The sequence below is a fragment of the Callorhinus ursinus genome, unplaced genomic scaffold (assembly GCF_003265705.2).
Source record: "Callorhinus ursinus isolate GAN/ISIS: 27379988/994484 unplaced genomic scaffold, GSC_fseal_2.0 scaffold6, whole genome shotgun sequence".
NCBI classification, from domain to species: Eukaryota; Metazoa; Chordata; class Mammalia; order Carnivora; family Otariidae; genus Callorhinus; species Callorhinus ursinus.
In genome coordinates, this window is record NW_027397068.1 from 79,186,921 (window position 1) to 79,210,209 (window position 23,289).

Genomic DNA, 23,289 nt, shown 5'->3' on the forward strand with positions numbered 1-23,289 from the left:
GAGGGAAGGAAGGAAGGAAGGAGGGAAGGAGGGAAGGAGGGAAGGAGTGTGAAAGAGTTTGGATGGTGAGGAAGCAGGCGGAAACTCCACGGTGATGCGTGTTTTCACTGTCCTCCTACCCCCAGCTCGGTACCTGCAGGAGTGGTCCACGCCGTGGATGATGTGAGTGACATCCCCAACACCCTGTCTTTGGAGAAGCCTTTCCTGTGTGATGGTTCAGAGTCCCCAGATATTTCCACCCTGAGAGTAATTCAGAGAGCCTCCTGGGTAGTGCGGCTGGGGTCTGTTGCTTGATTTCCCCGGGGCGAGAAATTAACGAGGCTCTGGGGGCACTTCCGTCGTGTGAAGCCACAAGCTCCTAACCGTGGATGTGTGTGAGGAAAGTCACTTCGCCTACATTTTACCTTGGTTTCCCAGCTCCCAAATCAGTCAGCACATGCATGAGCGGGACCTGAAGTTTAGAGCATAAGGAAGGAAACACAAGCCTAGAACCGACGCAGCCAAGCATGACCTGCGTGTTCTCAATTTATGCGATGGCCATATTTACTAGCAGCTCAGCGTTTGTGTTCTCTTCAGAACCTGCGTGTTTCTTAGCTTTCTGTACCCAGAGGGCCTGGAAGTAACAGCAGGAACCCCAGCTCCCAGCCTGGCTTCCACGTGTGGGGAAGTGGGGCTCCTCAGTGACGGTGGGTGCAGCGTGCTGGAACATCATCGGTCTATTATTCTAAAAAGTTACAAAGAGGGAAACATGGTACCTTTCCAGGATGAAATGCGTTTCAGGGTAAACGAATAGTTGACTAGGGAAAGTTTTTCTTTGTAGAGGAGTCTACCTAATACATTCAGAGTAAGTGATAAAGTTAGAAGTCGGCCCTTGAAAGTCCTGATGGCTCTGGAGGACAGTCTTCGGTGGGTGCTAGACTGTAGGGGTCAGCAGGATCTTCACCACGGAAGGTTCCAGAATCGCTCAGAACCCAGGGCCCTCAAAGTTTCCCTGAAAGCAAGATGCTCAGACATTAGGAAGTGGTGATGGGATGTGGAGGGGTACACAGCCCCACGATGGAGAGACTGGGCCTCCAAGCTGAGCCTGTATCTAACGGAGTCTCAGGGTCTGTCATTCTGAACAGGAGGAAAACAATCAGCCCAGTCAGAATGTGCGACACTTCACAGGACGACTGACCTGACTTCTCTGAGAAATCAGGAACACCAAGAAGGGAGACAGGACCAGAAGGAGAGATGCACCAGGCTCGCGATCACAGCACCTGTACAAGCCAGCTGTAAGCCACGTGTCCTGGGGACAGCCGGAGAAACTGGAATACGTATGGGGTCATGTTAACTTTAGACAGTGACATTAGTAACGTGTGGTGGGTGTGCGGAAAAAAGAGTCCTCGTGGGTTGAATCCAGTGATGACGCTGTCCGATATTTTATTTAAAATACGCCAGAGAACTGGCAGGTGGGTTGAGCAGCTGTGTGAAACCAGAAGGACCAGGTGTCAGCGAGGCTGGGGGACGGCCTGTTAGCCTATTGCCCCCTGTTTTGTGCTCGTTTGAGAGTCTCCATCAATGAAAGTTAAGAATCTGCTGGGCTTTGGGGCGCCTGGGTGGCTCCGTCGTTGGGCGTCTGCCTTCGGCTCAGGTCGTGGTCCCGGGCTCCTGGGATCGAGCCCCGCGTCGGGCTCCCTGCTCGGCGGGAAGCCTGCTTCTCCCTCTCCCACTGCCCCTGCTTGTGTTCCCTCTCTCGCTGTGTCTCTCTGTCAAATAGATGGATAAAATCTTAAAAAATAATAAATAAATAAATAAATAAATAAATAAATAAATAAATAAATGTAACTCATAAAAGACATTTAAAAAAAAAAAAAAAAGAATCTCCTGGGCTTCTGCGTCCGAGCAGCATGCCCTGACCATGGTGGCATGAGCGTAGGAAGCACACAGGATGTGAACTCTCAGTGGCCTCTAGACGTGGGCCGTGTGGAGGCTGCGCGTGGCTGCCTGCCCGCCTCCCCCCCCGCAGCACCGCCACAAGGTGGGCGGTTGGTGTGCGTCCTGCGGTGGTCGCCTGCCGTAACCTGCAAGGACTCTTCAGTCTGCGGATCGACAGCTTCATTTTCTACAGAGAGGCCCGGGGAATAGCTGGAGCTCTGTTAAACACACCTCTGACGGGCGACAGAAATAAGCACTCTAGAAAATCCTTGTTTTTAGTTATTTTTTCACCTATCATTGGATGCGTTGTATGTTGCCTGAAACACCAGGAGACATTAAATTCAGTCTTAGGAAGTTGAGTTAAAAGGAGCCCTCACGATCATCCTGTTCATCGCTTTTTATAGGAGAAGACGCTGAGTCGTGGTGGTTAAGTTCTGGCCTTTTCTACCCTCCGCGTGGTCTCTGGGCGCCCTGCTGGACCTTCAGCAGTTCTTTTTCATTAGGAACATGTCTCCTGAGCCAGGGGCCTGTGCTCCTGTCCTGTGTTACCGCTGCTCTTTGCCCCTACAGTCACCCTTGTGACTGTCCCCTCCGGCCCCTGTCTGAGTCCCACTGAAGTTTCAGATTCAGAAGTGGGAGGGTTTTGTGTTTTTTTCCACCTTACCCATCAAGATAAGATAACGTTGCTTTTCACTGGGTGATTTTAGGTTTTGTTTAAAGAAATTGGTGGGCTCCGAGTTGTTTTCTAACCTAACAGAGCCGTTTGTTCAGGAACGTGGTGTCGCTGACTCTGCAGATGGGGCCGCGTGGTCGGTGCCGTGGCCCGAGGCCCACTTGTTTCCAGAGTGGGAAGAGGCTGTGAGTTTGTGTTGGATTTCCTTGTAGCCTGCCGTCAAATTCAACACTGATAGTTTTGGATTTGACCTGTAAATAGAATCCGTCTCAGACGGAACAGCTGCCTGGCCCCTCTCCCGGCTCTCACTGGCTCGTGGGACACGGGTCTGCAAGAGCAAGTCGCCGGCTCCGTCTGCTCGTCTGCGGTTCTCCCTCACTCTTCACTCTTTTACTAAACCGGTCAGTCCGACCATCAGGGACTTGAGTTTCTGAAGGCAGCTGAACAAAGCCTATGGGTCAAAGGATTCTTATGCAAGTACTTGCCTCTGAGGTCCAGACTATTTTTGAGAGGTGCTTACAAAGACTGCTGGACTTGTGAGGCCTAAGACGAAGTTTTTAACGATCACAGTTCTGTACGGTCCTTAACAGATGCCTTGTCCTTTCCCTGGGGTTCACCTGGTCCTCGCAGGGTGGCTGGCACTCTCTGCTGCGGCTTCTGGAGAAAGCGGAGACGCGCGGGCTCGCTGCAGGAATGCTGGCGTCTGCCCCCCGGGAACGCCCCAGCTCTGCTGGCATGAGGTGAAAAGCAGCTCTCCCATTTGCGTCCCTGCTCCAGACAGCCCTGAGTCTCAGAACCGATATTCGAGATGGCTCGCGTGATCTCCAACCAGAACATCCAAAACCGAACTCTTGGTTTCCCCTTTGGACAGACTCGCCTTCCTGTCTCCCTGTCTTTGCAGGTGGTAATTCCATCCACTCAGTTCTGATTGCCTGAAATGGAGTCACCATTGACTCTCACCTTATCAGTGCTCAGCAGATCCTGGTTCTGCAGGAAACCCTTCCCTGAGTCTCATTTACTCCATATTCCCATCGTCTTTGCACTCAGGGCCATGCTCCCCTCTCTGGAGCTAGCTGACCTGTTCCTCTGTCACCTCCCTGTGTCCGAGCCACTCTGTAGCCGGGAGCAGTCCCTGAAGATGCAGTGGGATCAGATACATGGACTCCTGGCTTGGAACTCCTCCATGAAGTCACAAGAAGTTAAGGACAAAGCTGAAAACTCCTGATTCTGATCTCTCTTTTCCCATCCTTCTGTGCCACCAGCCCCTTTATGCACCGTTTCTGCCATGCTGGCCTTGACTGGGCCCAGCCCCGTGCTGCCTGCAGGACTCTGAGCTTGCTTTTCTGGCCAAAACCCCTTCCGTGCTCTGGGCCAGGCTCACCCTCCTCACCTCCACAATCAGTATAGATGTCACCACCTGCAAAGGCCCTGCTGGGGGTCCCAGTCTGAAATGCACCATCTATGCACCTCCCTGCATCTGTTCACTTCTTTAGGGTTCTTGGTGGAATTTATTTGCAATTTGTCTGCATCACCCCATGCCGACTTTGCCTCTGTGTTTACCACGAGACCTGGTTCGGGACAGGGTACAGCCTCTCTCCATGCACACGAGGAAATGAAACACACACTTCTAGTTCATTCCAGGGCACAGGGGGCTTCCTTATCCATAGCTGGACCGACCAGCGATGGTGGACATCAGAAGACCTGAGTCACAGGTGAAGGGTGCGGCCTCGGCCATTGCTCGGCTGCATGAGGCCTGTGACCACCTGCTCTTTCCTGCAGTAAAATTGTGCATCTCACGGGGGTTTTCTAGAATCAGGATTTAGTTCCTCAAATATGAACCAAATCTGAAGAATTGAAATTTGTCATAACCGCACATGTGACTTTTACAGACTTGTGGTCAGAGGAAGACATTTGGATTTTTAAGGAGCTACCAGGATTTGAAGGAGAAATTCTCTTTCTCTTCCCATCAGTTTACTTCAAATTCATGTTCTTCTCCTATTTCATATCATGAATCCAGATTCACAAAGGGTTGGTCCCCCATCCGGTCTTGGGCGTGCGCACCGTCCCAGGAAAGGACATACCCCTTTGTGGGAGGATGTGTCCGCTGCACCCGAGGGGCTGTCCCATGGGGGCATCTGTACAGCAGCTGGGGTCCTCCACAGTGTCTACTCCACGAAAGCTCCTAGTGTTTTTTTCTTTGATGAACGACGAATTTGATCTGAAGTTTAGAACTGTGGGCCTGCCGGGTTCTGCGCCCCTGAGGTGCCGCTGGGGCCTGACTCCGCTGCCAACACGTTATACAGACGGCAGGAAATGGGACTTTGAAAGGAAAATGACCCCCCAGGGTCACACGAGTTGTAGCAGAGTCAGAATTAGCAGGTAGGTTCTGTATTAGTTGTAAAGACTGCTGCACCTGCTTCTCACCAAAGACCCCGAAGAACCGCCGAGCCTGTGAGTGTCGTGGTCCCAGAGGCCTGGGCAGGGTCCACCGACGGGCGAGGGGAAGCTGGATGCCCCCATCAGGTGCTCACACGTGATGTCCTGTTCCCTCTCCGCCATGTGGGAACTTGCCAGCCCCTCGCCTCGATGCGCCCGCGTGCCCATGTGCCTGTGTGAGGGGCCACCCTCCCGGACCGTGTTCCTGATCTCGGAAGGGAACGCATGGCCAGAATGCCTGCAAGTGTAGGGACACTCAGCCCAGCCCGATCGGTCACCAGCACGCTGTGAATGGGGAAGGAAGCAGCAGCTACTTAATAATATTTATTAGCAACACACAAACATAATAATAAATATATTCTTCCCGCTGTTTTTGAGGAAAAGTAATGCCAACAGGACATTGTCCTCACCGGGGTCGCAGTAAAACAGCATAACCTACTACTGCCGTGTAAGCCACGGTATCTGACACAGAAGTTGGCTGCTTCCCGTCTGTGAGCACAGCGTGCGGGGTCCTTGGAACTCCCCTTCTCGGTTGCCGGAGTCTCTACCCTTAAGTCATCATAAAGAATGTATGACACATCGTTTGGCACTTGGCGTTGGGCACACGACCTGTGGTCTTTGACTCCTGTACGAGACACCAGTGAGCAGGGGGTAGATTTGGGTGGGCGGGGAACAGGTGTCGTGTTCCAGGGATGAGGGGGCAGCCGTGGGTGGAAGGGGGGCTGGGCGGCGCCCTGCAGACCAGCTGTAGGGGACAGGCCCTGAGGGATCAGCATTGGCTGGTGTTCCCAGTGACAAGAACCAGGGAAGGAACTAGGGATGCCTTAGGGGCAAATTTGCAAACAAAAGGGGCATCTTTGAACTTGACAGAGGCAGAAAGGTCGGGCACCCACCTGCAGGCTGACAGTCTCTCTCGGAGCTGAGCTCAGCGTGCGCGAAGGAACAGCCGGATTTGAGCTCAGTCCGTCGCCCATGGGAATGTAGAGCCCAGACGAGAGAGTGGGTTCTCCTGAAGACTTTCATGAGATGCATCAAACACGCCTACAAACCAAGACAAACAATCCCCTGGGAACATGGCCGAGGCTGTGAGCAGATGGTCTGAGAACACCAGCGGGGCCCTCCTGTCTCTGCACCTCTTTCCAGCCCTGCCCCCTCTGCCGTGCTCACAGGTCCTGGTCCCCATGTCAGCCTCTGTGGCCCGGAGGGAGGACCCCAGGCCCCAGGGCACTTGGAATGCAGCTCGGGCGCTCCCCATAGTGTGACCTCTCTGCAGTCAGGTGCTCCCTGAATGACCACAGATGCCACCATCTGGTCTTCCTGTTCTTACCAGGAAGATGTGGGTGACCTTGTACCAGCCACCAAATTTCCCTGGCCTCCTTTCCTCATCTGTGGACCTTGCTGGAATCACCTAGTTTCTTTTTCTTTTTTTTTTTTATAGTTTATGGCCCAAGAGCACCTCCCCTTGGCTTTTGGGCCACTGGTGCCCCAGGACCTGGGGAGTTTCCCACCATCTGCATCTTGGTGCAGCTCATCATGTTTCCTTGTCCTCTGCATGTCCCGTGGAGACGCAGGTGGACCCAGAGGCTTGGCCAGACCCAGGTTTCATCCCTGAGGCAGGAAGGGGATGAGTTCTTTATTGGGTTCTTTGTTCACTCTGTGAAGTGAGGAGTGGTAAAGCTCATTCATGTCACCAGGTTGCAAAATGGTGTTAATATAGCTCTGTCATTCCTTCTTCCTTTACTCCTGGAAACTTTTAAAGAGATGCTTCCCCCATGTCCTTGCTGTTACCCAGAGGGACAGTCCATGGGGGTGCTCTGATCTTTCCCCTTTACTTATTAGCTTTGAAATAATGAAGAGTTCCCTGGCTTCCTGCCCAGGTGACCAGTGAAGCTTTGGGTAAGTGTCATGATGATAGGTTTAGTCCCCTGCGTCACTGTCTGCAGCCCAGAGGCCAGGCTCCAGAGTCCGGGAGACGCTGGGGGCCTCCTGACCCCTCAGCTCCATCTACATACCCTCACTCCCCCATATTTTGCAGTTCGGAGGGGAACCTGCCACTTTATAGTAAATGTCCATGGGGTTTGTTTTGTTATCTGGTTGTGCTGGGGGTTTCTTTGTTTTTTTAATGCAGGACTTAGGGTGATTCAGAATCCATGCCTGCTTGTTTATTTTACTAGCATACAAACCTCTATGAATCTATCACCAGTGTGGGAGCTGGAACACAGCAATGCCCCCCACCTTAGCTCCCCGTCTGAGGCCGTCACCACATCAAATCTTATTTGAGCTGTCCTGCATTAAACAGATACTGTAGCTATAGGTGCTAATAAAATCTATAAATGATACAATATTTATACTTACAATACTTATAAATTAGGTGTAAAAACTTACCTAAATTATACTTACAAACAAAACTGTATACCCTATAGATGCTTATGTGTATATAAATTTTCCTATCTTTATTTGCTCCTAAAAAGTCAATGGTGAGTTTTAGTTGTAATTCGGGGGACTGGGTTTTTCAACTCAACATGATGTTTTTTTTTTTTATAGACAGGTTCTGTGTTTTTTTTTTTAAATATTTTATTCATATGTTTGAGAGAGAGAGAAAGAGACAGAGAGAGCACAACAGAGGGAGAAGCAGTCTCCCTGCTGAGCAGGGAGCCCGACGCGAGCCTCGATCCCAGGGCTCCGGGATCATGACCTGAGCCGAAGGCAGACGCTCACCCGCTGAGCCACCCAGGCGCCCCAAACTCAACATGAATTTGCTGAGATTTATCCATCTCGATGAAGGTGGCGACTCAGAGGCAACTAGTAAAGACCTATCGACCACAGCGATGACCATCTTTAACTATTTTAGCTCTTTGGGCCATGGAACCCAAACATCTCCTCCTGGGAGAGGATTGTTGCCTTATATTTGCAAAACTCATGGCCCATCCAACAGGTTTCTCAGAATAAGGAGGTGATACTCCCTGAAGATGGTGCTGAGTGCCCGCCTCCTGAGAAGAGAGAACTCGGATATTTGTGGTGGAATCACGGCACGTCTGACCCTGGCCTCCACTCTCCCCGGTGGAGGTGAGCAAGCTCCCTGTGGTCAGCGTGGAGAAGGCCAAGGACCAGGAAGGAACACCGAAGGGCAGGGCCCTCCATTCTGAATGCCCTTCACTTAGCTCCTCTGGTCTCAGCATGTGGCAGTTGGATTAAAATTGACTTTTAGTTTCAAAACGTGAATGGCTGAGTTGATGGCAAAGAGTTGTACTCCCTGGATGCTTTGTTCATTACCGGCTCTGAGCTGGGCACCAGCCACATGGTGCCCCGTGGAGCCTCGGGATTCCACGAGCAAGTGTGTCCACGCCACAGGGGAGCCCCAAGGGTCTGCATCCACCACTTCAACACATCCGGGCCATTCCCCTCCGGAAAGGAAGGGAGTCGTAGGGCAAGAGCTTGAAATTTTGGATAAAAGGATATTATCTTAAGGGGCGCCTGGGTGGCTCAGTCGTTAAGCGTCTGCCTTCGGCTCGGGTCATGATCCCAGGGTCCTGGGATCGAGCCCCACATCGGGCTCCCTGCTCAGCCAGGAGCCTGCTTCTCCCTCTCCCACTCCCCCTGCTTGTGTTCCCTCCCTCGCTGTGTCTTTCTCTGTCAAAGTCAAATAAATAAAATCTTTAAAAAAAAAAAAAAAGGATATTATCTTAAAAGGTCGAGGGCATGAGTCTTACTTGTGAGGAGAAGGGATGTTTAGCAGTATGAACGAGGAGGTATTTGTTTGGATAGGCAAGAAAGAACATTTAAGCTGTGTTTGGGAAAATGAAACTTAGCTATTGGAATCATTTCAGATGTTTAAGATCTAGTGATCACACTGTAAGACGACATTCTAAATAGCAATGGGGAGCTTTTGGACTCAGGCTTGTTTTTATGGCTTTTTATGTTCCTTATATGGCGTCCCCTGAGCTTTTGGGTGAGACATTGTGAACCTTAGCATTTTTCATTTGTTTTTCTTTATGGTTAGAACTTCAGCGTTGGGAAACATCAGTAAAATACTTTGGGGTGTGCGTTCATCCTGAGGCACTGGGGTTACATCTTGGCATAATATTAAAGGAATACCACCACGATCAGGCAACAGAAAAAGGAAAATATGTCTCTGGGAGGGAACGAGGGACCAAGGCTGGTGGTCAGATTCTGGGTCTGGGAGCCAGGACTCTGGGCTCTGCTCTGAAAACCGTGTTTGTGCCTTCATCCTGGGGGTGTCTGAGAACTCGTTCTTGCATCTTCTTTCAGAGTTTGGGAGTGAAAAAGATTGAAGAGCTACTTGTGCATGGAGGATATTACCATTGTTACATAATAATACCGCTGTTACCGTGTGGGGACAGACAGCTCCTGAAACCGCTCTGGCACACAGTCGGTGCTCAATAGATACTCAGCGGAGAAATGAACTCTCCATTAGCGACTCCTCTGTGAACAAAACCTCCTTCTTGAAAGCTGGGCTGGGACGCGGCTGCACACAAGTCTCCGTGTACCGACCAGATTAGGCGTTTCGGCGGTTGCGACGCGAAGGAGGCCGCAGTCAGGGGCCCCGGCTCCTTGCTGGCAGGGTCACCCGGCCTGGGCTCCAGCCCCGTGGGCTCTGCTGAGCTCCCCGTTACGGGAGCACACAGCCTCCTCCCTGGCCAGGTGCGACTGATGGCTGGAAGTAAGGACCTGAACGCACGTCCCCGCCACAGCCTGGGGCTCCGCGCCGCCCGCTCCGCACACGCTTCTCGTTACGCTCTCCTCATCCCCTTCCTGTTCGTTTACATTTTGGGAAGATTTCTGAGGCAGTGACACAAAAAGTGACCTGGAAGGACACCAGGCTGGGGACAGAGAGGCCGGCTCGGGGGAGGGCCGGCAGCCATCTGGTGAGCCGACAGCAGTGGCAGCAGGTGTCGGGAAGGGGAGAGGGACGCGAGACGCTTGACTGAATGTGTTGGCGACGCGTCTCACGACCTGACTTCCCCGATGCCTGCCTGTGGTTCTGTAGCATCTCACCTTCAATTGTGAAGACAGCAAGGCTCAGCTCTCTGGCGAGATCAGTATGTAAGCCAGAGGGCCCTACAGAGTCCACAGGCCACGGCCCCGACCGAGCGGTTGGCAGAACGTAAGTGACAACCAACTGCGTGTGAACAGCTAGCGACTGAGTCCCGCAGCTGTGTCTTCAGCACCTCAACAGGCCGCTTTTTGGACATGCAGTTCTGTTTGCAGATCCATCTGTCTGTCTGTCTCTGTGTCTCCCAAAGCACCAGTGAGAAGACGGGAAGCACATCCTCCAACAGCTGTCATGGAAAAATCAAACGTCTACGCCTTAGTCACTGCTGCAATTGTTGGTTTGTTTTTTTACTTCTTTCTATACGCCTGTCTTTTCATGAATTTGCATTTCATTTTAGAATTAGAACCAATTCAAAATATTTATTTTTTCCTTGCCTGAGGACAAGTGACCTAGAGCTGCATTTCTTGCTAAAGACAGCTTTCGCTTCTCTCCACACAGGAAGGCACTGAAGATGGTTTAGCAAGAGCAAAAGTTGATGTGTTTGAAACAAAGAAAACTTTTAGTGCCTGCAGTTATAATTAAATCGTAACATGTCTGAGATGGGACTTCTTGAGTCCCGGGCAAGTCTTACACCTGCCTTGAGCTGTCAGGTGCCCCGAGAGTCGGCGTCCTGGGCCGTTGTGCTTCTGTAGAGAAGGAGCCCGCTGTGCAATCCTCCGCAGAGGCGGCTTTCTTCTGCCATCAGCGCCTGGCCCGCCATTCCCCTGGAGGGGAAGGAAGTGTCACAGTCTTTGGGGACCATATGGTCTCTGTCTTGTTACTCAATCGTGCCATCGAGTAAAATGCATCCGTAGACAACCTGTAACCGAGGGTGTGGCCGTAGTCTGCTAAAACTCCGTTTATGAAAACAAGCGACAGGCTGGATTGGCCCAAGGGCGGTCGTTCACCAGCCTCTGTCCAGTATTATCAGCATGGCCCCAGCTGAGTCCTAACTCCTTGTTTCCTCTTTTTTTGTTAGGAAACTGTCCTGGTGAAATGTGATCGGCCTGCTCACCCTTTGATTAATAAGACATATAATTTCGAGAGGTAAGTGCTTTGATGCCTAAAGCAACGTTACACAAATAACGAATTTCGCATTAGCATTTGGCTCACGAGATTCACAACACATCCTGCCATTTGCACTGATTGCCCAGCAGCAAAGACCATTTTGCGGAGCAAGCGAGTCTTTCCAGCCAGTGGTGCTGGAGCCGCGGGGCGACCCCTGCAGACGGGAAGTGACCCTTGATGTGTGTACCACACCTTTTGCAAAAAGTAAGTGACATGGAATCTAGACCTAGGTATGAAGCATAAAACCGTAAAACGTAGGCGCTCGAGAAACGCCACTAAAAGCGTGATCTATACACAAAAAACATCTACCGGACTCGACCACAATGAAACCGTTCACTCCATGTGCGACCTTGTTAGGGGGACGAGCCGGCAAGCGCCACGCCGGAGAAACCTCGGGTAAGCAGAGCTCCCCGAGCATGTGTGCCCAGCAAACAGAACAAACCAGCCCCCTCAGCAGGCGGGCAAAGTGTCCGGACAGGCGCTCCCCCAGAGCGAGATGCTGACGATGAGTTTCCCGGGAAGGTCAGCTGAGAGCCCGGCGAGCCGCCTGCCCCCCGCGTCAGGATGCCCAACCCGTCAGACTGACCGGACCAAGTGCTGGTGGCCTGACATGAAACGCATGCCGAGCCTACGACCCAGACATTCCGGAAGAGACCAATCCAGGGGGAGGAGAGCAGGTGAGGGTCTGTCCGGAGCTAGGAGGCTGGGAAGGGACTGTCACCTGAGAGGCCGCATGAGGGAGTCTCTGGGGAGAGCTGTTCTCCGGGGTGGCGTTGCTGTGCATTTGTCCAGACCCACACACCTGTCGCCTCAAAAAGTGAAGTCTTCTCTATGTAGATTTTAAAAATACAAACAATTTTTCAAAGAGACTTTAGGACACCAAAGAACCAGTTGTGATGTGTGGATCCCGGTCAGTCAATAAACTCCTACACTGTGTTTTACAAAGACGGCTGACGTGGCCGTGCGCATTTCCGATACAGAACACTACCGCGGTTCGTCATGGTAACGGGATCAGTCAGTACCGATGTACCAGTCTCGCGTGTGATGCCAGAGACTCCGGGTCAGTGACACCAACACCAGTGGGGCCCCAGGGAGAGAGAAGCAAACCCCTAAGTTTGGTCAGAGACCCCACCTCCTCTCGGTGACAGACAGAACCAGAATCCAGTGGTCGTGAGCAGAGGCCTCTGGAGCATGTGTATTTGATCCTGCAAAGTAGAAGTTAACCAGTTTGTCTGTCTTCCCCCAAAATGACGGGAGGACCTCGGAAGCCTCAGGCTTGCACCTTGCAGCCACCCAGTCAGACGCAGAGACCCCCGGGCCGTAGGCTCCCCACCAGACTCAGGGCCCTGAAGCTCCATCACCCCCACCCCACCCCACCCCACCCCCACTGTGCTGACCATGTCCGTGAGGACTGGGATGTGGAAGAGAACACAGAGGGGAAGTGTCACCCCTGGGCCGGCTTTGTGATTGCTGGTGATCCGGCCCGGGGCGGGGGGGGGGCGCTGTGCCCTTCACCCCTGGCGGCCACCACCTCCACGTCCTCTCTGGGGACATGCGCTCTCGGGACCGGTGAGGACACAGGAGGGCTCCGGCCGCCAGCCGTCCCGCCACCCCACTGTGCCAGATGCGGCTTCTCGGCCCCAGAGGGACCCCAGTGGACCAGGAGGGGCAGGCCCATCCACGCAGGGTTCTGGCCTAGGAGGGAAGTCACGCCCGCAGACTCCCGCCCTCGGACCTTCCTGTCACTGCTGTGCTGGCCTGAGGGCGCGGCTGTCTCAGTCAGACACACTGGCCGGCTGCCTGCACAGCAGGATTTGTGCCCCGGGGTCTTGTCTGTGTCCCTGAAGCACGGGGTCCCGGGGGATGGTCTGTGAGGCGCACACTCTGGGGTCTTTGCCTTGAACGATCTCATCCAGGCCGAGGGGCTCAGCACGGTGCTTCCCTCCGCACGTGGGAACTTTCCCGCCGCCGTCCCCTAGCTTCCACTGCTGCTGGCCCGGAGCCTGGCGGTCCTTTTGTCGGATGAACATGTCCAGACCTTGTGTAAAGAGACTTTACCCAGAGGGCTGGTCTGGCCAGGGAAGGGGTTCCAAGCTCAGGACCGGAGCTGTGGCCCGGCGGGCCTCTGGCCTTGAGGGTGCCAGCCCCCTGGGTCAGGAGAAGGGCTTCCGTTTACAGGAGTGGAGTGGGGGGCTGCCTCGGGGGGACACTGGTCTCACCCTGAGGCCAGCCGGTTCTCAGGGTGGGGGGAGGGCTGTGAAGGATCCCCCCAAAACTCTGATCCGGTCTTTATGGGACCGCTCCAGCTGGGGATTTCCCTACCCCAGGGCCGCTGTCCATATCCATGTGACCTGCAGGTTTGGGGTTGTGGCTCCTCCCGGAGGACCCCCCACTCCATCTGGAGCCCACAGCACACTCTCTACCATCTCTGTTTATCAGGACCCGCCCTTCAGGCCTCACCCTTGCAGAGGGCCCGGGCCCCCTGTCCCTGTGTGTCGCCCCTCCAGAGGGCGGGCCCAGCCTGGATCCCTCCTCCTCGCCTCAGTCTGCCGCCCTGCAGGACAGCGCCAGGCTTTCCGCGGTCTGGCGGCCTCTCCTCCTGCTGCTGGAACGTTCCCCTCCCTCCGTCCATCCAGGCTGTGTTCTGTATGGCGTTACGTGTCTGGTTATGTGTCTGCAGTGTTCGGTGCATGTGGAGAGGGGAGGTGGCCACACCTCCAGAGCCCACCCTGCCACGAGGCAGGTCTTTAATCCACCTCACGTTTACGTGGCCCCTCAGATTGTTTCAAGCCTGTATGTGCAAATCAAGTCCCTCGACCTTCTCAGAAACACCTGGGCAGGTGCCACGGGTGAGGAACCCAAGGCCCAGCTGGTCACACACCTTTCTGGAGTCAAGTCTGGCCAGCTACCACCTGCAGGAACCGAGAAGGGCTGGCAAGGGCGCTGGGGTGGGGACGCGTTGGCCAGCCATCACCAGGACCTTGTTTTGGGGAGTAGGGAGGAAGGGTGCCCACAGCTCACTCAGATTCCAGGATCTCTGGGATGCTCGGTGGCAGTGGTCACAACAGGCCGGGTGGGGTTTGGACAGACGGGGAAGATCTCGATTGTGCTGTTTGAACAAAAGAAATGAAGGAGTGTGCACAGGTCGCTGTATATCTAGGTTAAGAAGCAAGAATTTAAATTTAAATCTCCGTGGGAATTTATTCTGGGGAAATACTGTTTTGGTGCTCAGGACTATCTCCCTTCATAAATAGTAGAGCACGTGGGGCTTATGAAACCAGGCCATTGCCTATTTTATAACAGCTTTTTATGGAACTAATAAATGTCAAAATATTTTATTTCAGTTCTGAAAGAAAATCTTAACAGTTTCAGTACTTAATCCCTTTTCCAAAATAAATGTGCGTCAAAGGAAAATACACTCCTTACTATTCAGGAAAAATATGAATGGGCCCAGAGTCAGAGGATAGTTGCTGCCTTCTAAGAGGAATAAAAATATGTTATTATTTGTTAAAATGGCAAACTAAAAGTAACAGCCACTGACCCAAAATGCCATAAGAAAAATACTAAGTAATTTTATTGTCTCAAGTCTAATTTATGTATCGGGTGGACGAAGGTGGCCGCGCCTTCTCCTTACGTGCCCTCAGGCCATCGTGGACCCGAGTTGTGTTCATGTTGACTCCCCCGTGGTCGGAGTTCGAGGCTTCTCCAGCCTCCCACTACATGCAGGTGGAGGGCTACAGGTGAGCGGAAGGTATCCGAACCCAGTCCTGACAACTCAGTTAACCAGGATACAAAATGGTCAAAGGCATAGAGAAAGAAGAGGGTCAGGGACCCCCGGATGCCTCCAGTGGGGCTGGGTGTGGATTGGAGCCGGTGGGGGGTGCTGGCTATGTGGAATGAACGCCCTCCACGTGGCCTGGCCTTCCCCCTGCACCTGCAGCTTCTCGCCAGGACACATTAGCGCCTGGGGCTGCAGCCGCCGTGGCCGAAACGTCACCTGCGCCTGGCGGGGGCTGGACGTCCTCCTGTCAGGTGGCTGAGGGCCACGCACCATCCTTCTCTGTGAGCGCTCAAGTCTGTAGACACTGTTCTCCAAAGAGAGAGAAAGGATTTCTAACATAAAGAGAAACATTAGGAGCATTATTTCTACAATAGAAGGAAATGTTAAAGTTTAACATAAAGAGGATTGGCCTTTTTCTTCTCTATTTTTAGGGTGTTAATCTTTTATCTGTGATTGAAGTTGCAACTCTTTTCCAAGTTTGTTATTTGTATTCTTCTCCTGAAATCTCTTAGCCATGCAAAAGCTTTTTCCCCTTTAAGTATAGTTACAAAGGTCACCAGGTTAGAGAAAAATATACCCAGGTGTTCTAGTAATCATGTGGTTTATTTTTGACATTAAATTTGTGATCCATTTGGGATGTATCCTAGAATAATTAATGTCTAAGGAATGGATCCCATTTCTCCTTTTTCCATGTACCTCCCCAGTTACAGGGACAACACTTAGTGAAACAATCTTTCCCTGCTAACCTGAGATGTCTCCTTTATCCTACAACTGCCAGGCACAGTTGGGTCTAGTTCTGCGTTTGTCTTGGACACCCTCAGGAGCTCGCAGGTGCAAAGCAGGTGCAAGCAGGTGCAGGCTGCACTGCCCTCCCCCACCCCCGTCTTATGGAACCAGTTGCTTCATTGTGTCCAACTGCTGACCTCCTGAGTAATGACTCAATACAACGGTACCAAGTGCGGGTGGCAGGACCTTTGACCTTGGCTTCATGTTGGTGGGAAAGACCTGAGTGTTTAAGTAAGACTCTCACCAAGCCTAAACTATTTACTATTTAGGAAAAGTTTGCCGACCCCTGCAGTAGATTAGAAATTTAGAAGACATTCGGCTAGGAGCCACAGGAATGCCGCGTTTGAATCATGAGTTGTTTTTTTATTTTAAAGATTTTATTTATTTATTTGACAGAGAGAGACAGTGAGAGCAGGAACACAAGCAGGGGGAGTGGGAGAGGGAGTAGCAGGCCTCCCGCCGAGCAGGGAGCCCGACGCGGGCCTCGATCCCAGGACCCCGGGATCATGACCCGAGCCGAAGGCAGACGCCCAACGACTGAGCCACCCAGGCGCCCTGAATCATGAGTTTTAAAAAACCAACAGGAAAAGTAAGCTTACCAGAGAACTGGAGAAATGTCAGAGAACATGGACTGACTTTGGGGGATGATGTTGAGGAATTACCGTTAATTTTTTTTAAATGTGGTAATGGTAGCATCATGATATTTTTTGGAAGAGTCTTCATCCTTTTCAGATACATACTGAAACATTTTCGAGGTCGGCTTCCACAGGCTCCAAATGGAGGGCTGCAGGCTTGCGCCAAGTAGCAGGCCGTGGGGATTCGGTGATAAGTTAAAAAAAAAAAAAAAAGATTCAAGGGGCCCCTGGGTGGCGGTCTGTTAAGGGTCTGACTCTTGGTTTTGGCTCAGGTCATGATCTCAGGGTCGTGGGATCGAGCCCCACATTCAATGGACATTCTGCTGAGCGCAGAGCCTGTCTGAGATTCTCTCTCCCTCCCTCTGCTCCTGCCCACACCGCTGCTCTCTCTCAAATAATAAATAAATCTTAAAAAAAACAAAAAGATTCAAGAGGTGCCTGGGTGACTCAGTTGGTTAAACATCCAGCTCTTGGTTTTGGCTCAGGTCATGATCTCAGGGTTGTGAGATCATAGCCCTGTGTCCGCCGGTGGCGCCCCAGCACCTAAAGCACATTTTGCGGGTGCCCAAAAGGCACAGGATGTGACAGGTCAGGTCCCCTGGGAACCCCATGCCTCCCTGCTGCACACACAGCCTTGCACTGGGCTCCACACTCAGCAGGGAGTCTGCTGGAGATTCTTTCTCTCCCTCTGCCCCCCATTCCCCTGCGTGTTCTCTATCTCTTTCACAAGTAAATAGATAAATAAAAATTAAGAAAAAAAAGATTCAAGAGCTCAGCATCATACCACTTGCCCCAAATGCCCTCCTGATCATGCATAATAAACAACATTTTATACATTTAAAATTACTCCTGCTTCTAGAAATACTATGGATCAACTGGACAATATGACACATTTTGAAAATGAAAGAAGAGAAACATTTGGTACCAGCTAAATAAAAGCCTGTATTTCAGGCATCTAAGCTTAAAAGCAAAGCACATTGGATTCAGTACAACTGACCACTAGTGTTGCTTTCATATATTTGGTAGTCTGGCACAAATTCTGCTCTTCAGCTGCATTCCAATCTTGTTTCAAATTGTGCTGTGAGCTGCATTTTTTAGAAGTTCCTTCCTACTTAGCTGTATTTGTGCGTGCTTATAAACACAGAACCACATCGGATTCCCCTTTCCATAGCAGACATTCCAGTCCCATGACGCATATGGACATTCTGCTGAACTAACCTGGGACCTAGGAAAACAATACTTTGGAGAGCTTGAAAGTAAAACTTAAATATTACATATCCGATGTTGCCCAGAGTATGATTTTTACATTATTCTTGTTGGACCCACTTAAGTGGAGCTAATTTAGTCCCAGGATAATTACATGGTATCTTTTCTTTTTTTCTTGCTGGCTTGCTTTTTCTTTCTGCTTTGCAAGCATTCATAATTGTGTTTTTATAACAGAGGAGACATTTCTTCAGTCTTCCTTAACCTCTGTTAGCCTGAGAGGTAATGGGATTGATCTCCAATTGTTACAAAGATGGATCCTGACTGTGTTGGTGGCTTAGATGAGAAGTGGATAAGGCTTTCGTTTTTAGCAGGTTTTCATATTTGGTTAATGATGTAAATCTCTTGTTCTTTTAATAATGAGTCATTTTTCCCTTTGCCTCTCAGAGTTTATGGCCCAGCTGAATCTCAGCAGGTGGTCTTTGGGGATGTGTGCCCGCTGCTTACGTCTCTCTTAGATGGGTGAGTTAAAATATCTTCGAGGCCAGTGATCACAGTTATGAGTAACCGTGAGTAGATCTCATTCATGCTACACAATGAGTGTGTGACGTTAGAGTCTGAGCATTTGACGGCAGAGCAAACCCGTAGCCCCATGTCGATTAGTGTCCATGGGGGGGTGGGTAGGTCTGTCTGCCAGGAAGAGGGCCACCCAGGACTTGAGGAATGGCTGTCAGTGGACACCTACTCTCTGGTTCTAGTGACACATGTAGACTGTGAGCAGTTGCCCTTGTGCTCTCTGGGACTCTTCCTGCATTTTAGAATTTTCGGAAAGTCTGTGGAGTGTGTTAACACTGGACTGAAGAACTCATGATCCCTTTGGGACAGAGCCTCTGGCCCCGGACCCATGACCACCGGTGATTCCCAAGGTCACATCTTCTGAGTAAAGATCGCGTCTTTAGCCACAAATGGAACCAGATATGTGTGGCTGAGACACAATACGCCAAGACTTCCTACTTCGGGGTGCTGGGAAGGACCCCAGTTTGGTGGAGGAGTCTGCGTTCAGCGTCCTGAAGAAGGCATATTCGTGTTTGCCCAGCAAAGCCTCCTGCAACAGCCAAAGTCCACCAGCTGGAGCCTATCATTACAGCCCCATTTCCGCCCACGGCGCCCCAGCACCTAAAGCACATGGCAGGCACCTGAAAGGCACAGATGTGACAGGGCCGGTCCCCGTGGGAACCCTCTGCCTCCCGCTGCACACACCTGCAGGGCCAAGCCTCCCACAATGATGCAGTTTCTCCTTGCACCCTCCTTCTGGAATGCTGGGGCTTTTAGACCCATCCAAAAAAAGTTCTTCCACGGAAAATGATAGGAGCGCTCTTTTTCTTTTTTTAAGTAGGCCTCTTTTAAGTAAGCAGATTCCAGAAATAAAAAAGGCATAGTGGTTAAATGATCTTTGCCAGAGTTGCCTTTCCATTTTAAATGTGAAACAGATGGCATTATTTTGAGTCCTGAGCTGCTTTCTTCAAGAGGCTTCTTTCCTCTCGGCATTCCTCAAGGGCGTGTAAGGTCCCCATAAGAGCTGGTGACCCGCTGAGACCAAGGTGTTCCCACCAGAGAAGTGTACCATCATCTCCGGGAAGGTCTGAGATACAGAATGCAGTGAGGTTTTTGTTGTAAAGACCTTGAGACTTTTGGATTCCGGAAGACAAACAATGTAGGGTGGTAACTCTGAGGCCCTGGGTCGGTCTTTGCCCTGATAGGCTTCCCGCTGGACTAGAACATTCGGTCCTGGAGGGAGGCCCCCTGGTCACCGTTGGAGGTGCCGGTCACAGCCAGAGCGCTCCTCACGGTCTTGGCATTCATCACAGCCTCACTAGCGTGACCCGCTGGGAGTGCCTCAGGCTAAATAGCCCATCTGCTTAAGGGTCCATCCGTGAAATCAGAGTCTCGAGGTGGGGCCTGCGTGGGGACAGTCTCGTCCCCTCTGTGACGCGAAGGGGGGGTTTAGGCCTTAGCATTCGGCCCCTGCAGCAGGTCTGGATCACCTGCACCTTCACGGCCAAGAGCATACGTTTATATTATTTATATATTTGTATCATAAATGTATACCCTATTATCATATAAATTTATGTCCATTTTCAAATATTCTTTCAATGTTCCGATCTTCCCATTGACATCTTGGGCTGAAGAAACAGCTGGAAGGGAATGCAGGGAGCCAGCAACCGTCCCTGTCCTCTGTGATGTGACCCCGAGCTGTGGGGTGCAGGGGGCAGCGCACCTGTCATGGAGACAGTGTTGGTGCATTCTGGCTGACTGCGGGTGCGGAGTCACCAGGTCCCCTGGAATGTCAGAGTCTCAGAATATGTAACAAATGTTAGCCGTGCACGCCGTCATATAGATGATAGGGAAATATTTGTAGAAAACCACAGAGAAGTGTCATTTCACATGCATTAGGAGAAGCCCCAGTTTAGCAAGATGAGCTTGCTTTGGGCGACCCCAGCTCTGCCCTGACGGAGTGGACGGGGGGTCTTGTTCAGGGTGGGACCCCCGCGTGGACCTTGAGCACAGGGCACCAGCAGTGGGCGCCCAGAGGAAATGTGGAATCACCAAGGAGAAGCAGGTGCCGATGCGGAGCGTGTTAAGCGCGTGTAAAGGTGAGTGTGGTTCAGCCCAATGCTGTGTAACCCAACAACAGCAGGATTCTGCAAAAACACAGCTCCGGTCCTATGAAAGCCTGCTTTGTAAGGGATGGAGTAACAGAGGAATACAGAGCAACATGTATCAAAGTTTCCATCCGAGGGAACATTGTTCTTAGAACCCAGTTAGTGCAGGAGACTACTGTGCGGGTTGCAGCGCTGACATCTGTGTTGGGTTTCAGGTACAATGTCTGCATTCTGGCTTATGGACAGACAGGATGTGGGAAGAGCTACACCATGTTGGGTCCACGTTCTAAGGAGGCGCGCGTCCCCCCATGGGGCCCGCACAGAGACCTCGGAATCTTGCCCAGGGCTGCCAGAGAGCTCTTCAGGTACCTGGGGGCAGTGAGCAGAGGCCCACAGCAGCAGCAGGGAGTGTGGGAGGCCAGCAGCACTGGGAAGGGATGCGGCGGACGGCTTCTGTTTGCGGAGACCACACCTGACGCTCCTATTGGAACACACTACCGTCCAGTGTTTAAATACTCGGGCCTCCGTACCACAAACCCTGGAAATTCTTATGGCACATACATGTTGAAACTCTGTCGTTAAGACAAAACTTTTTTTTTTAAGGGTTGCTTCTTTCTTTTTTTAAGATTTTATTATTTGTTTTGGGGGGGAGGGGCAGAGGGAGAGAGAGAATCTCAAGCAGATTCCCAGCTGAGCATAGAGCCTGACTCGAAGCTTGATCTCACGACCCTGAGATCATGACCTGAGCCGAAATCAAGAGTTGGACTCTTAACCAACTGAGCCACTCTGGCGCCCCAAATCAAAACTTTTTGAAAGAGACCCCTAGCTGGACAATTTCCCTGTTCAGGAGAGGATGGAGCATGGAGGTTTTCTGCCCTAGAATGGGACGGGGACAGCGGGAGAGCCCCGTTGTCTTTTGCTTGCCTCCTGGCCCTGGAAAGAGCCGACACATCTGGGTTTCTTCTTCGGAGTTACAGCGAGAGCTGGGCATGTTGAAGATGCTTCTGTTCTGGGAAAATATCCCTGGAAGAGACCCACTGCATTTTCCTGATTTTACCAATACAATTACTCCTGGAAAAAATTAGTAACAAGTTGTCCTGGGCACTCCAGGTTACCAGGGGATCCTGGAATACAGGTGTGACATTCCACCCCCTAGGCCTGGACACAGACCATCCCTGCCTCCAGGGGCCTCCAGGGGCCACCGTGCAGAATACTCACTCTCACTTTGCACACCCTGCTTTCGACGCACTGTGGCTCACTGTGCGACAGTGCATGGCATGTCCCGGTGAAACCGTCTGCCCCTCGAGAGAAGGCCTCTCCCAGCAGCAGGTCTCTGGGGGAGCCGGGGGCCTTCCGTGCTGCCCACCCCCTGGATTCGGTTTCTCACTCTGTGTCTCCTTGCTGAGCCTTTTCGCGTCCTAAAATCAGGGCCAAAGACATAAGAACTCGCACACAGCCTAATGTTTTGGAGCCTCTTCAAACCAATATTCCTTAAGTATTAGTACCGATAGAGAATGCGTTTATTAAGTTTACTAGTACTAACTACTTCTGAAGAGGCCCTGTCAGGGCAGGCGGGGCTGTGTGCTGTGTAACAACCATTCTGGAAATCTCAGTGGCCACGAGGCCGGTGCGGGGTGCCGCACGGGGCCGCCACTCCTGCGTGTGTGCTTCTGGGTTGTCAGAGGTGGGGGAGGAGGTCTGGGGCGTGTGGCCAGCCTGAGGACTTCTCCTGGGAGGAGCACGTCAACCCTGCCTCATTGCATCAGCCCAAGAAGGCGCATGGCCACAGGGCACCTCGGGGGTCCCTGGGGTGGGGCTGGGGATCTCGGGTCCCAGAGCTCTCCCTCTGGGGACACGGCACTCCATCGGGTGTTTGCTCTGGTTTCAGAATTTCAGGGGGCTGGGACTGCAGCGTTAGTCCCGGACATGCTCTGCAGAGCCAGGCCGGTGCTGGTGGGAGAGCCATCTGCCCCCCCTCCGGGGAGACCTTGTCAGACCAGGCAGCAGCCACATTGGCCAGAAGCTAAGGGGCGGCCACGTGAGACCACGGTAGAGCTGTAGCAGCTCTGGGCTTTCCTGAGGGTCACGTGGAAGGAGGGGCCCCGGAGACACCAGGGGTCAGAAGAAGATCTTGCAGCGTCTGCCGCGGAGAAGGGCCCCAGGGGCCGCTGCCGTTCCAGGCTCCGGGGCCCTTGCGGGAGCCTGCCGACCGCCCTCCCAGCGCCCTGTGCTCATTGGCACCCTTGGCGTCATGAAGGGGCCTGGCTCCTTCCAGCCCGGTGACACCACAGCCTTTGTGGCAGATCTCGGCTTATCAGCAGACGTGAGGAGATTTTCTACCTGCCAGACCGAATGTACAAGGAGTACAGAGAATGCGCGTGATAATTTCCAGCCCTCAAAAAGCTCAGAACGAACACAGAGAGGATCCAGGAGGATGTGCAGGACCAGGGGCGGCCCTCCCACCCGCGCTGCCTCAGGGCTCCCCCCTTTGTAACCTCACGGGAGCCCACACGCATTTTTGTGTAAAATGCACCACAGGAGGCATCCTGCCTACTAAACACTCGGCTTCTTCAAGGCAAAGACTGAAGGCAACGTTTCAACACCATTTGCAGAGTCTAACAAACTACTGAACACCAGAGAGACAAACGAACCAATGCATGAAGCAGATTGAGTACTTAAGTAAATGGAAGGAAATCTTCAAATCAGCTCCCTGGTATTATGTAGATAAGAAATTTCGAATTTCGGGTTTTGTGATGCCCGAAGACACGGCCGTTCACACGAGGGGTGGAGCCACACGCTGAGGTCAGGTTTGCATGAGCGTGTTCTCGAGAGCGGAGGGGGGACGCCCAGACCCCAGCTCAGCTGACCTAGCTCTTCGCCCTTCCCACAGTTACGCTTCTTAGAGTCTTCCCTGCAGACCCCAGCACGGAGGACAATCCAAATGTGAACTCTGTGCCGAAAATTGTTTTCACTGGAGAATTTATTTTTTTCTTTCATCTTAGTCTTTCTCATTTTCTTGACTGTATCACCAGAAGACATTAATTGCTCATTTTATCTTGGCTCTCCGTAGCTCC

General features: G+C 52.0%; 1 protein-coding gene across 2 annotated transcripts in view; it reads left to right on the forward strand.

Annotated features, from left to right (window-relative positions):
- Positions 1-23,289, forward strand: part of KIF25 (kinesin family member 25) — a 50,454-nt gene that overhangs the window by 21,376 nt on the left and 5,789 nt on the right. For both annotated transcript variants that reach the window (XM_073893519.1, XM_073893520.1), the window contains exons 7-10: positions 126-162; positions 11,059-11,126; positions 18,000-18,074; positions 20,431-20,580. In XM_073893519.1, coding sequence (XP_073749620.1) covers positions 126-162; positions 11,059-11,126; positions 18,000-18,074; positions 20,431-20,580 — 330 coding nt within the window. The remainder of the gene's footprint in view (positions 1-125; positions 163-11,058; positions 11,127-17,999; positions 18,075-20,430; positions 20,581-23,289) is intronic.